The following is a 14958-nucleotide window of genomic DNA, read 5'->3' as shown; positions in this document are numbered from 1 at the left end:
GAAAAAGACCTGTCTGTGTCGGTGCGACGTAAAACAAATATTTAAAAATATCTTGCGGTGAAATCGCAGCTTGGAGGGTGTGGACAAATTAATAGAAGTCAGGACCGCGACTTCGTAGGAACGTACTGCAATCTGATAGTCGCTTCATCTTTGAGAGGTATATTGACATCTGCGATAATATTTGGGACAAAACCTGACTAGGTGTGCAAAAATTAGTAATATAAATATTTTGTGAAAATTTCTAAAATATGCCATTATCTAAACCTAAAGAGGTCCCAGCCTACAGAAAATTATAACAAATAGAAATAATGATTCGAAGATAACTGAAAAAGCCAATGATGTTCGAGACTGTACGTAAAAAAAGCGTATGCGCGGTATGCGGCAAAACAAACGACACGGAAATGACTGCTGATCTTCTGTCCACGTTCCTCCAGCGACGAAGTGTTTATAATAGTTGGACATGTTCTTCTTCTTTTCCTTCTGCCGCTTTTCCTACGTGGGGTCAAGTGTGCAAATCAATGAGACTCTATGTAAACCGTATTCTCCTTTATTGCTACATTAACCGAAAGAAAATAGTCTTTTAAGGTTTGAACAGCCTGCTGTCCTTGCACAGAAACTACTATACAGTACGCGGGACTTTATTTCGTGAGGATAATGCATAGAATCCTAACAGTGGACAACATAGTGTAGAGATATAGCATTATTGCCGTATTTGAGCGGAATTTGTGCCGTTTCTGTCATGCTTGAAGCTTACCCTTCCACGACGATGTATACAGCAAGCTGGAGCTACAACCCACGCCGCGGAGGAGTCACTTAACCTACTGTAACGACACTTTGTGGAAGTCAACTCCCATATTCTTCCTGCTTCTCGGGATCTCCGGCCCCAGATGCCTACATATGAGACATGTTGAAAGAATCATTTTTCATGACAGATAACCTACCAACAAATACTATTCCTGAATTACCCGAGAATATATGTCATTTTTGCATACTTATGGCAACATTTTGTTCAACAAAATATTCAGTTATAAGGGGCAATCAAAACGTTTCTGTTCTACGGCCAGACAGTCTTAAATCGGGATGTCAATGAGGCAAAATTGCCATAAGCATTAAGGCACTCCTCCCATCGAGACACAAGGTTGAAGATCCCCATGTGGTTAAAACACCGTGTCCTGCAGCGTGAAGAAGTCCATAACTGCCTGCTGCAGATCCTCCTCCGACGTCGACCCTTCAAAGCTTTTTGAGGGGACCGAGGGCGTGATAATCGCATGCAGGAGAGACCAGGTGTATACGCCTCATCCACTGCCCACTGTCCGTAATGCATGCGGCTGGCCTCCCAGATCGACCGGCGTCTTTTGTTGAAACTCGACCCACGCTGAACTGGGTGCACCATTCTACAAAGGTGCTGCCCCATACACAGTCTTCGTTCTCAATGGGTGCCCACCGGTGTTTGTCATTCGGCAGCCAAGAACAGAATAATAGCACGTTGGTTCTGTTTAGCACATTCGGTAATAACATCACCATAGTTCACGTGGCCGCATTTAACGCACGCAACTCGACACGATACGATTGCCACACTAATCACTAATCCCTTTGCTTTTTTCTTTACAGGGGGCCCCCGAATCCCACCGCGTAGCAATCAGCTCAATCTACATTGCCTCCGACATGCTATTATTTTCTAAGAAGAAAAGAGATAGCAGGGAAGAGTGGGAAGTGATACAAGGAGTATCTGCCGGTTTCCGAGTTAGACTCGCTACCACGGCGAGAGTTTGTGTTGGTAAGGTGGCGTTAAGGTGTGGGATTAATGGTCAGGGAAAACCACATAAGCAGAAAAATGGATAAGCCTACATGTAAAACCAGACAAATTTTTATAGCACATGCAAGGATGTGGGATGGAAAAGTCCAGAGGTTGTGTTAGTTAGGAATACGTGTCATGCAATCATAATTTCCTTGCCATTTTCAATTATTATGGGGGTCAGCCCTTCTTCTCACTGCCGGATCGGCTCGGGTCCACTAGCGTCTGGGCTTTAGGCCACAGGTTCGTCCCATTGTCCAGCAACCAGTGGTCCCTGGTGCCAAGTCTCCGTTTGGAGAAGGGGATTAAGAGCCAAGCCTTGCGTGGTGTAAGGGGCTATCTTCCTCCACCTGGCGATGTCCCTCTCGTGAGGTGTTGCTGGAACACACTTGTCACTGCAGATCTACAATTATGCTAAGGTTATTATTTACAATATATTTACATATATATAGATGTTCATTAGAGTGCCGGCTTGCTTGCCTGGTCTCGTGTCCAGGATTCTACCTAAGTAAAGAGTAAATTAACACAAATAACTATCTAGATTAGTACTGCTAATCCCTTTGCCTACCTGTCTGTGCTTATATATCCGCACCGGAGTCCCGCTACATTGCATGTCCTCTGCAGCAACGCCCTCAAACGGATACTTTTTGATCACGCCTTATATCTTCAGAAAGGTTATTATTAAAGTGTGGCACATATTATACCAACGCAATTAAATCATATTTCAGAGTCGTTTGTTTTACCGTATATGGCACAAAGTAAGAAAGTGGAGGGCGACGAACCGCAGCCAAGTAGACAGAACTTGACTTTGCTGCTTTCATCTAGCCTGAGGAGATAAATAAACCCGACAACGCCCAGAAAAACGTCCAATAGGGGGAGGGGGCTGGAAATTGTGTTATTTCGCAACATTCGCAAGAGGGAAGTCCATCCAGAAAAAAATTATTCCTAACACCCACACAACACCCGCCCGATGTAATCTAGGCGTGAAAGAGCAGAGGCTCTGACTTCGACAGCCTCTGTACATTTTCTTTTTTTTTATTTATTTGATGAATCGTGTGTGTTTTTGCCATTGGCTTGCAGCAAGCCTACCAATTGACAGGTAGGCAGTATTACCACACGTAAGAGCACGGCTTGAGTTATAGTGCATTTGCCGATAAAATGATTATTTTTGTTTTAATAATGTTAGATCACAATACTAGATTGTCTGTATAAACTAACAGCCACATTTGTTCCAGATTAAACTATGGACCTGCTGAGTCTAAGTCTCACAGAGTGGGCGCTGGGAGGTACCCTTCTCCTCTTCCTGGTCTACAAGTACGGGACATGGAGTTATAACCATTTCAAAAGCAAAGGCATCAAAAACCCTAAACCTTTGCCCTTCTTGGGATCAATGGCAGCCGTGATGTTCAAATATAAGTCCATCGCCTACGTGATAGAGGATATCTGCAAGGAGTTTGAAGAGGAACCTTTTGTAGGAGTCTTTCAGTTCCGAGAGCCCATTTTGATGGTTAAGGATCCAGAACTAATCAAACGGATCGCTGTCAAAGACTTTGAGTTCTTCACTGACCATCAACAAACATTCAACGAAAAGGCCGACTCCTTATTTTCCAAGAATTTGTTTGCCCTGAGAGGTAAGTGAACGTCAGTGAGATATTCAATTATTATTCTATCGATTTCCAAGATATATGTTATTTTAACGACCTGAAGAGGTTTATCCAAAGCGACACAATATGACTAAACAGGAAATATTAGATTTGGTACTATTACAAGGTTAGTACACTGACTGACAGAGCAAATGCAACACCAAGAAGGAGTGGTTCGAAAGGGATGAAAGTTGGGGAAAAACAGAGACGGCACGGACGAATAATTGATGTTTATTTCAAACCGATATGCAGGTTACACAATGCGCACGGCATCGACTCAGTAGGATGTAGGACCACCGCGAGCGGCGATGCACGCTGAAACACGTCGAGGTACAGAGTCAATAAGAGTGCGGATGGTGTCCTGAGGGATGGTTCTCCATTCTCTGTCAACCATTTGCCACAGTTGGTCGTCCGTACGAGGCTGGGGCAGAGTTTGCAAACGGCGTCCAATGAGATCCCATACGTGTTCGACTGGTGAGAGATCCGGAGAGTACGCTGGCCACGGAAGCATCTGTACACCTCGTAGAGCCTGTTGGGAGATGCGAGCAGTGTGTGGGCGGGCATTATCCTGCTGAAACAGAGCATTGGGCAGCCCCTGAAGGTACGGGGGTACGGGAGTGCCACCGGCCGCAGCACATGCTGCACGTAGCGGTGGGCATTTAACGTGCCTTGAATACGCACTAGAGGTGACGTGGAATCATACGCAATAGCGCCCCAAACCATGATGCCGCGTTGTCTAGCGGTAGGGCGCTCCACAGTTACTGCCGGATTTGACCTTTCTCCACGCCGACGCCACACTCGTCTGCGGTGACTATCACTGACAGAACAGAAGCGTGACTCATCGGAGAACACGACGTTCCGCCATTCCCTCATCCAAGTCGCTCTAGCCCGGCACCATGCCGGGAGTGCAGGCCTCCTTCAACCAATCGACGGGAAATTGTTCTGGTCGATATTGGAACAGCCAGGATGTCTTGCACATGCTGAAGAATGGCGGTTGACGTGGCGTGCGGGGCTGCCACCGCTTGGCGGCGGATGGGCCGATCCTCGCGTGCTGACGACACTCGGGCTGCGCCTGGACCCCTCGCACGTGCCACATGTCCCTGTACCGTGGACACATCCCTATGGGTATCGGCTGCGATTTGACGAAGCGACCAACCTGCCCTTCTCAGCCCGATCACCATACCCCTCGTAAAGTCGTCTGTCTGCTGGAAATGCCTCCGTTGACGGCGGCCTGGCATTCTTAGCTATACACGTGTCCTGTGGCACACGACAACACGTTCTACAATGACTGTCGGCTGAGAAATCACGGTACGAAGTGGGCCATTCGCCAACGCCGTGTCCCATTTATCGTTCGCTACGTGCGCAGCACAGCGGCGCATTTCACATCATGAGCATACCTCAGTGACGTCAGTCTACCCTGCAATTGGCATAAAGTTCTGACCACTCCTTCTTGGTGTTGCATTTGCTCTGTCAGTCAGTGTATATAACAGGTTGCCCAGAACAGGGGTTTCTGCGTTCGGAGGGCTTCGGCTACGTTCGATTTTTTTTTTTTTTTTTTGCTAGTTGTTTTACGTCGCACCGACACATTTAGGTCTTATGGCGACGATGGGGCAGGAAAGGGCTAGGAGTGGGAAAGAAGCGGCCGTGGCCTTATAAGGTACAGCCCCAGCATTTGCCTGGTGTGAAAATGGGAAACCACGGAAAACCATTTTCAGGGCTGCCGACAGTGGGGTTCGAACCTACTATCTCCCGAATACTGGATACTGGCCGCACTTAAGCGACTGCAGCTATCGAGCTCGGTACGTTCGATTATGACGCCACCCAGTTACCCACCGCCAATGTTAGTAACCTTGACCGCCAGTCTGGCTAAAAGTCTGAGCAGTAATACTGCATGTGAGTAGTGTGTGAGTTTCTTTAATATGTGCACGTGAGTTGCAGTTTTGATTTTAGAGTTTCATGGTGCTTTCTATGACTGGTCCTTGTGGTTAATAGCTGCTTTCTTATGCCAGTGTTAGCTTATGTTTTTAACTGAATTGATTTGTCTCGGGTTGCATATGAACATGTCTGGTACGGAGTGTACGGTTGCTGTGTTCATAAACAGCTGGGTGAAAACCAGGGAAGACCCTTCCAAATATACCGATATAAATCAGTTTCTTTAAAAATGAGGAACTAATAAAGATGTGGATCCAAAGATGTAGGCATGATGGAAAGTGGAACGCAGATTCATGCCGGGTGTGATCCGAACATTTTTCTGATAGCGATTTTTAAAGTGATCTAAAGGGCGCATTGTTAGGGCTTCCTCCGAAACGTGTGCTTAACGAAGATGCTGTTCCCTCTAGAAATTTGGGTATTTTGCGTAGCATAGAACAAGTGTCACATGATAGAATAGGAAGGAAGCAAAGGAGGGTCAATAGGAAAATGGCTGACGAATTATTAAAAGATTCAGAACATAAAAGGACTATTGCAAGTTCACCATCTCCTCCAGCCACTCCACCTACCCAGGTCTGTGATAATACTATGGCCCTGATTGAAGGAATAGAAAGATAAAAACAGATGACGAAATGAAAAATAACGACGTCCTTAAACTGGAATGAGAGACAGCGGAAAGCAAATTACATCAAAGCTGCGTATTTATAAGTAATTTGCGTAAGGAGTTAATTAAATGTAGAAGGACAATTCTGTTCAGAGCGCCCATACAATACTGGCGAACGGTTTGAGAGGAATGCTTACTGAAAATCAAGTAAAGATTCTCATAAATCAGCAAAAATGCGTTAATTGGACTGATGAAGACATGTCAGCGGCTTTCACTTTAAGGTATCTCGGGAAGAAACTTATATGAGACAGAAACTGTATTACCCTCTGCCTGAATTTCAACGCTGGAAAAATGGGCTCCAAGAGTTGACATGCAAAATGGAAGTGGAATCCTGGAAGATATTCTGAGTATGCTGAAGATTGCTGCTGTCTCGTATAAAGACCACGAGAAAATTGCCTTCAATTTGACCAATGCGCGTTAAAAGTGCTTCCGAATATGACCCCCTGAAATATTATAGGTCCCAGTTCACAACTGAAAGCTGTGACGATGAGAGGACTATTCAGGAATCGGAAGAAAGTATTATACGCCGATTTCGATAAAAATATGACAAAAGACATACAAGACAATTTAGTTTCTCGTTTGTCGGAAATAGGGCACAAAGTAATAGCATGTGTCTGTGATATGGGCGCAGCGAATCGAGGCTTGTGGAAAGCCTATGAATTCAATGAAACAAAAACATGGTTTTTGATCGCACGGACTTCCGAAAAAGTGTACTTCTTTGCAGATACCCCTCACCTATTGAAACTAATTAGGAATTGGTTGCTCGACACCAGCTTTGAATTTCCTGATGGTAAAGTTGTCTCGAAGGAACCTGTGGAATGACAGCCACGAAATTAAAGCATGCCACAAAATCGATGTCAGTCATCTAAACTGTAGGGGCACAGAAAGGATGAACGTAAGAAAAGCTGCAGAATGAATGCCACAGAGTGTAGCTACAGCGTTACGTCATTTCAAATTAGGAGATGATGCAACTGTTTCTGAAAGCACGAGTGAATTAATTGAAACTGTTAATAATTGGTACGATCTCATGAATTCCTACATTGCGGAAGTTTCTAAAGTCCCTAGCAATAATGCGTATGGTCTTCAGTTAAAATAACAAGACGAAACTTTACATAAAATGTGTGGCCTTATTAACAGTATGAGCTGGAAGGGGAAAAAGGTTAAGCAAGTGTTTCAGAAAGGTATCTTTGTGATTATCTCCTCCATGAAATATCTGATATTAGAAGTTCAGAATCTAGGAATGAAGTACATTTTTGCCCATCGACTGAACCAAGATTCACTTGAGAATTTGTTTTCCCAGATCCGTTCTCGACGAGAAGTATACGACCACCCTACAACGCTGAATGCTCTGTATCGTCTTCGGATGCTTATTCTCGGAAATAATGCCGGTAAAATAGAGAAACACGAGAATACGCGAATAGAAAGCTCTGATGAATATCTCTCATCACAAATGCTGAGGAAGTGCGGAATAGCATGTCGTGAGTTAGAATATTCTGCTGAATGAAGAAGACAAATATGATACTGTTCCAACATTTGACGGTGAAACTGACACTGAAATGGATGTCGAAGGTTTGAATTACATGGTAGGTTGGATGCCTAAAAAGCACGAAAACACTCATCCACACTTAGGTCCCGAACAGACATAGGAAGAACGTACGGCAGTACGTATTGTTCGGGGTCCTGGGTCCGAAGTCTGTCATACGGTGTTCTTACATAGGCGACAGCTTGGTGGTTACAAACTGTACGAGATATGGAGAAATCTTTCTGTTTTTATCACGGACTTACAGTCCGAAGAGGTTTGGAAGTAATACAGAACCTAGCTTCATTAATATGTGCAAGTGATTCTAATTTGAGTAGTGATCTGGTAGTCACATTTTTGAAAATGAGGACATATGCTCATATAAAATTTATAAAGAAACAAACGTGAGGTAAAAGGAAAAAGTGGAAGCAAATGTGTAAACGTTATGGAGGTGAAAGTCAAGTAGATAAAGTAAATGAAGGAACTACCTGTCAAGGTAAGATTCACTTTACCAGAATAGAACTATTTGTTCGTTCTTTTGTTCGCTTGCTTGTTGATTGGTCATATTAAATGCTCAGTTTTGTTTAACTCAGAATACTTTATTGGATTTCAGTAGCGTAGTATAACCACTAAAATCCTATTAGCAATAACCACGGTCTTGTGACACGATTAGCTCTTGTATTGTACATTACTGTATTCGTAATGTACTATTTACGAAGTCAGTTTGAGCATGTACAGGGGACATACGAGCTAATAACTGTTTGGTTAAAATATCGCAATCACAAAATTCCTCTAGAATGCGCTCCCGCGATCAGAGAGCAGGAGTCTGTGTGAGGTCACCCTCGAATAGCCAATGACCGCAAGCCACCCGTTGTGGGTAACCTGTTATGTACTAACCTTGGTACTATTAATAATAAAAGTGCGGTTGAAGGAGACAGTTGTAAGACTGTCGCGCCGGATCTTCGTGAGAACGTTGCGTGATGCAAGACTGGTCTAGGATGAAAAGAAAGACACAAATAAAATTTAGTGTGAAATGAAAGACTCAAATAAATCCTAATGAAGTGAATTCAAAATGGCCCAGTAAATCGTATTTGAATTCCTCCTTCCAGTGATTCTGAACGCGATAATGTTTGATAGCTCTTCTTCTTCTTGTTCTTCTTCTTAATTCTTCCAATACATCTCGGGCCGGGCCTTCTTTTACTGCGGCGCCACGTTGCTCAAACTTGTGCTGAATTTGGTGATAAGTTGGCGATCTTCATTTCTATATTTGACCACTACACCGCAGTCGTTTTTATGTCTCGTCCGCTAGGTGTTTTGGGTTCACCTTCGACGGCGTAGGTATCTTCTGTAACGGTTCAAATCCCATTACAAGATGATATCTGTATTATTATTATTATTATTATTATTATTATTATTATTATTATTATTATTATTATTATTATTATATTATTTCATTTTTGATATTATTATTATGTCCGTACTATTATTATTTTATCTGTGAGATTACTATTATTGTATTATAATTATTATTCAATTCAATTCTGCAACGTTGGTCGCTTGCGTGATTGTAGTTAAATGTATGCATATATACGTGTGTGTAGATTAACACTAAAGACATGCACATTAAGAGTTGCTGTATAACAGATGTGGATATGACATGGCTACATTGTGCAATACTGCTGGCGATATTGCCACGTCATTGCTAAGTCATCGCCACGTCATCGTGCTTATTTAGCGGTGAGCTCACGTTCTTGGAGTTACCTACTGGGTGCTGCGGGCGATTTCGCCATAGGGTGTAACATTTGTCGCGAGGGGTTCGTAGATCATAGTTATTTCTGGAGATTACGTAGGTGTGTCAACCAGTCTATATAAGGTGGCTGCATATTCTAGAGTCAGTCATTAATTAAACGGAAGCTGAAGTATGAAGAAGTCATAGGGATGCAGAGGCCTCAGTCGGTCAGTCAACGAGAGTCAACGAGATGGAGAAGACTCAGTGAGCCATTAGTCAATGGTCATTGAGAGAGTGAGGCCACAGTTGGTCAGTCACTTAGTTGAAGATACGGACGGAAAGGCTTACAATGGAGTCTTAGAAGGATACACTTGCAATGAAGTCATGCAGTACAGACTTACCAAGAAGTCATACGATATGGAGAAGTAGCAGCCACATGGATACATCACCAAATTAGGCATGACACATCTACAGTAAACACCAGATCAAAGGAATACGTCGTAATTACACTCAAAGTGTTGAATGTACAGTCAAGTGAATACGTGAGGGATATATTTCGTGTAAAATTGTTAAATGTCCAGTCAAGAAGAATTCAAATTTATGCCTAGTTTCTTTCAGTTGCAATGTCATAACTTTATTTTCTTATCTGTTTTATCGCAACAAGACGTAGCCTACTATTTTGCTATACAATTTAAAGAATATATTTTGTTCTATCAAATTAATAATTCATAGTATTATTTCAATGACAGGCCCGGTCTCGAAAGCCAAGAATAATGGCCGAGAGGTTTCGTCGTGCTGACCACACGACACCTCGTAATCTGCAGGCCTTCGGGCTGAGCAGCGGTCGCTTGGTAGGCCAAAGCCCTTCAAGGGCTGTAGTGCTATGGGGTTTGGTTTGGTTTTTTCAATTACAGAATTAGATAACCTCAAATTTAAAGGGGAATTCGAACGCCAATCTCCTTTTCCCAGAACTTATATGGTATTTTTTCAAAAGTAAGCTTATTACCCCACACCCTAGAGATAGTCAAGATTCTCATTCTATTAATGCTGCACTGAGTGGTAGATGGCGCCCTTCAAATAACGTATGCGTAAGTAAGCAGGTAAGAACTAAGTGTGAGTACAAGGTCCGACGATTGTGTATTTTATTTAATGAATATTAATTTTCATAATTTTCAATTTAAATGCAGTTTTATATTTTTAAATTCAGTAAAGGAGTTAGGAACCCCTACACTTCCTTTCCTTATTACGAGACCCCACTAACCTACTCGGTACTCCTTAAATATCTCTGTAGTCGGGGCCACTTTGAAGGACTCTCTTATCTATTCATTCCGGCCGGATCTTGTCTAGTTATGTGACACGTCCTGCCAATCTAAGCATTTTACATTTCATTTACGTGCAGTCGTAGATCGTGCACCATTCTGGTGATCCATGATTGATGTCAATACACGATACCAGGTATAATAGCGATTTTGTAAACCTTGACTTAGTTTCTCATTAGCATTTAGGTTCTCATAGTACACCCGGGGAGGATTTGTACTTCACCAAGACAGTCTTTGCCGATGTGTTCCATCTTTATTAAAACTCACATTGGTTGTCAGTACAGAAGCAAGGAATTTGAATTGCGAGTCACTTTGGTGGTGATCACGATTTGTCCATATTTACAGCCTGTTCTGTCACTACCACCAAAAGCATATTTTATGTAGTATACTTCCGTCTTAGTACGGTCCAGATGTAAATATTTTTGTGTAATTCGAAGTTATGCACATTATTACGCTTATGCAAAGCAAAGCAATCATCAGGGCCATATGCACCTCCGGAAATGGAAATCTGCTTTCTTAAATATTTCGACTTTCTGACAGGAAATCCAACCTACGTCTTTCTGGGTGAATCGACCACGTGTCTATCTCCTCGGCCAGGCAGCCCCTACATTAGGCTTATGTGTAATCGATAATCCCCACATAAATCTAATTTCTGTTATAGGAAGCAGAACATAAGTCGTCTCCTTATAAAAGAAAGGTATTCTCTAATATTTGTCCAGGTATGCAGTGTTTCTCTTATAAACTAAGACCGCACGCAAGGTGTTTGTACTCTGCGCTACGCCAGTTGCCTCAGCCGAAATTATGGCGCGCATGGCCACCCTGCTTTAAGGTGTACACAATCTTATATGAAATCTTACCTTAAAAAAGGTGCTGAAAGACATTGTAGCTGATAACCACATTCTGGCTGACTCGAGTGATTTCTGTCACTGTAATGTTTTCTTTCAGTTCCGCCAATGTGCGAGGATATGTTCTCGGGTTCACTAGGCTAATTGGTGGCAGTCCCAATGACAGGTGGAATCGAGCACATCACATTAATTGCGCGACGCCTAAACACATACATTTGTCTGAAAGGATCATCATATTCGCAGACAATAAAGGCTGCAACAAGGACAAACTTCCACCTCAAACAGTCTAAAACTTTAATAACTTAAAAAATAAAAAAGAGAATTTTTAAATTAAACACACGACAATAATTCTAAATGTACAAAAGTTCATAAAATATCAATCAATGTCACAATAAAAAATTCAGAAACATCACTTGACACATTAAGAAACTTAAAAAAGTACCGGGGCAACGCATGGAGCTATTTCATATTAAAACACGTTATTTGACCCATTTAAATGAATGCTGTTGAGCAGCACGGGTCCTCCAGTAGAAACCCATAATTGTTGTGCTAGTTTTGTGAGTGATTTATTCGATGATTGTTCAAGACTGGTACCAGTGTCATCCAGCCTTTTCTCTGTTAAAACTATTCGTGTGCGTGTATGTGTTTTATTGAGCCCTGAGCCAATAGTTTCAAATTTATTTACAATTAAGGTACGTAAATCTGTGCTCTTGAAGGTGGCACTTCACGAGGAAATTTCTGAAGAAATGCGTCGCTTACCCATCGAGCGGACTCGTACTTAAAATAAGTTTTACATACGAAAATGCGGTGTTGCAATGGTAACTGTCTCACAATGTTAATAGCTGAGATTCAGACTGGCGGCTGATGTTTGCAAGGTAGAACATGTGCACGCTGCTTGCAAGGTCAAGAACTATGTGCGCGCTACTTGCAAGGTCAAGAACTATGTGCGCGCTGCTGGCCAAGGTCAAGAACTATGTGCGCGCTGCTTGCAAGGTCAAGAACTATGTGCGCGCTGCTTGCCAAGGTCAAGAATTATGTGCGCGCTGCTTGCCAAGGTCAAGAACTATGTGCGCGCTGCTTGCCAAGGTCAAGAACTATGTGCGCGCTGCTTGCCAAGGTCAAGAACTATGTGCGCGCTGCTTGCCAAGGTCAAGAACTATGTGCGCGATATTTGCAAGGTCAAGAACTATGTGCGCGCTACTTGCCAAGGTCAAGAACTAAGTGCGCGCTACTTGCAAGGTCAAGAACTATGTGCGCGCTGCTTGCCAAGGTCAAGAACTATGTGCGCGCTACTTGCAAGGTCAAGAATTATGTGCGCGCTGCTTGCCAAGGTCAGGAACTATGTGCGCGCTGCTTGCCAAGGTCAAGAACCATGTGCGCGCTGCTTGCCAAGGTCAAGAACCATGTGCGCGCTACTTGCAAGGTCAAGAACTATGTGCGCGCTGCTTGCAAGGTCAAGAACTATGTGCGCGCTACTTGCAAGGTCAAGAACTATGTGCGCGCTACTTGCAAGGTCAAGAACTACAGTATGTGCGCGCTGCTTGCAAGGTCAAGAATTATGTGCGCGCTGCTTGCAAGGTCAAGAACTATGTGCGCGCTGCTTGCCAAAGTCAAGAACCATGTGCGCGCTACTTGCAAGGTCAAGAACCATGTGCGCGCTGCTTGCAAGGTCAAGAACTATGTGCGCGCTGCTTGCAAGGTCAAGAACCATGTGCGCGCTGCTTGCAAGGTCAAGAACTATGTGCGCGCTACTTGCAAGGTCAAGAACTTTGTGCGCGCTACTTGCAAGGTCAAGAACTATGTGCGCGTTACTTGCAAGGTCAAGAACTACAGTATGTGCGCGCTGCTTGCAAGGTCAAGAACCATGTGCGCGCTACTTGCAAGGTCAAGAACTACAGTATGTGCGCGCTGCTTGCAAGGTCAAGAACTATGTGCGCGCTACTTGCAAGGTCAAGAACCATGTGCGCGCTGCTTGCAAGGTCAAGAACTATGTGCGCGCTACTTGCAAGGTCAAGAACTACAGTATGTGCGCGCTGCTTGCAAGGTCAAGAACTACAGTATGTGCGCGCTGCTTGCAAGGTCAAGAACTATGTGCGCGCTACTTGCAAGGTCAAGAACCATGTGCGCGCTGCTTGCCAAAGTCAAGAACAATGTGCGCGCTACTCGCAAGGTCAACAACTATGTGCGCGCTACTTGCAAGGTCAAGAACTACAGTATGTGCGCGCTACTTGCAAGGTCAAGAACCATGTGCGCGCTGCTTGCCAAAGTCAAGAATCATGTGCGCGCTGCTTGCAAGGTCAAGAACTATGTGCGCGCTACTTGCAAGGTCAAGAACTATGTGCGCGCTACTTGCAAGGTCAAGAACTATGTGCGCGCTGCTTGCAAGATCAAGAACTATGTGCGCGCTACTTGCCAAAGTCAAGAACCATGTGCGCGCTGCTTGCCAAAGTCAAGAACCATGTGCGCGCTGCTTGCAAGGTCAAGAACTATGTGCGCGCTACTTGCAAGGTCAAGAACCATGTGCGCGCTACTTGCAAGGTCAAGAACTACAGTATGTGCGCGCTGCTTGCAAGGTCAAGAACTATGTGCGCGCTACTTGCAAGGTCAAGAACTACAGTATGTGCGCGCTACTTGCAAGGTCAAGAACTATGTGCGCGCTGCTTGCAAGGTCAAGAACTATGTGCGCGCTACTTGCAAGGTCAAGAACCATGTGCGCGCTACTTGCAAGGTCAAGAACTACAGTATGTGCACGCTGCTTGCAAGGTCAAGAACTATGTGCGCGCTACTTGCAAGGTCAAGAACTATGTGCGCGCTACTTGCAAGGTCAAGAACTATGTGCGCGCTACTTGCAAGGTCAAGAACTATGTTCGCGCTGCTTGCAAGGTCAAGAACCATGTGCGCGCTGCTTGCAAGGTCAAGAACTATGTGCGCGCTACTTGCAAGGTCAAGAACTATGTGCGCGCTAATTGCAAGGTCAAGAACAATGTGCGCGCTACTAGCAAGGTCAAGAACTACAGTATGTGCGCGCTGCTTGCAAGGTTAAGAACCATGTGCGCGCTACTTGCAATGTCAAGAACTACAGTATGTGCGCGCTGCTTGCAAGGTCAAGAACTATGTGCGCGCTGCTTGCAAGGTCAAGAACTATGTGCGCGCTACTTGCAAGGTCAAGAACTATGTGCGCGCTACTTGCAAGGTCAAGAACTATGTGTGCGCTACTTGCAAGGTCAAGAACTACAGTATGTTCGCGCTACTTGCAAGGTCAAGAACTACAGTATGTGCGCGCTGCTTGCAAGGTCAAGAACTACAGTATGTGCGCGCTACTTGCAAGGTCAAGAACTACAGTATGTGCGCGCTACTTGCAAGGTCAAGAACTACAGTATGTGCGCGCTGCTTGCAAGGTCAAGAACTATGTGCGCGCTGCTTGCAAGGTCAAGAACTACAGTATGTGCGCGCTACTTGCAAGGTCAAGAACTATGTGCGCGCTGCTTGCAAGGTCAAGAACTATGTGCGCGCTA

The 14958-nt window shown here is 44.1% G+C and overlaps 1 protein-coding gene across 1 annotated transcript in view; it reads left to right on the top strand.

Moving 5' to 3' along the window:
* Positions 1-3028: 3028 nt before the first annotated feature.
* Positions 3029-14958, top strand: part of LOC137496935 (cytochrome P450 9e2-like) — a 63660-nt gene continuing 51730 nt past the window's right edge. The window contains exon 1 of the mRNA XM_068225047.1: positions 3029-3426. Coding sequence (XP_068081148.1) covers positions 3039-3426 — 388 coding nt within the window. The 5' untranslated portion in view covers positions 3029-3038. The remainder of the gene's footprint in view (positions 3427-14958) is intronic.

The sequence above is a fragment of the Anabrus simplex genome, chromosome 1, assembly GCF_040414725.1.
Source record: "Anabrus simplex isolate iqAnaSimp1 chromosome 1, ASM4041472v1, whole genome shotgun sequence".
Classification (NCBI taxonomy): domain Eukaryota; kingdom Metazoa; phylum Arthropoda; class Insecta; order Orthoptera; family Tettigoniidae; genus Anabrus; species Anabrus simplex.
The sequence above is the reverse complement of the archived record's forward strand: the minus strand, read 5'-3'. Positions and strand labels throughout refer to the sequence as shown.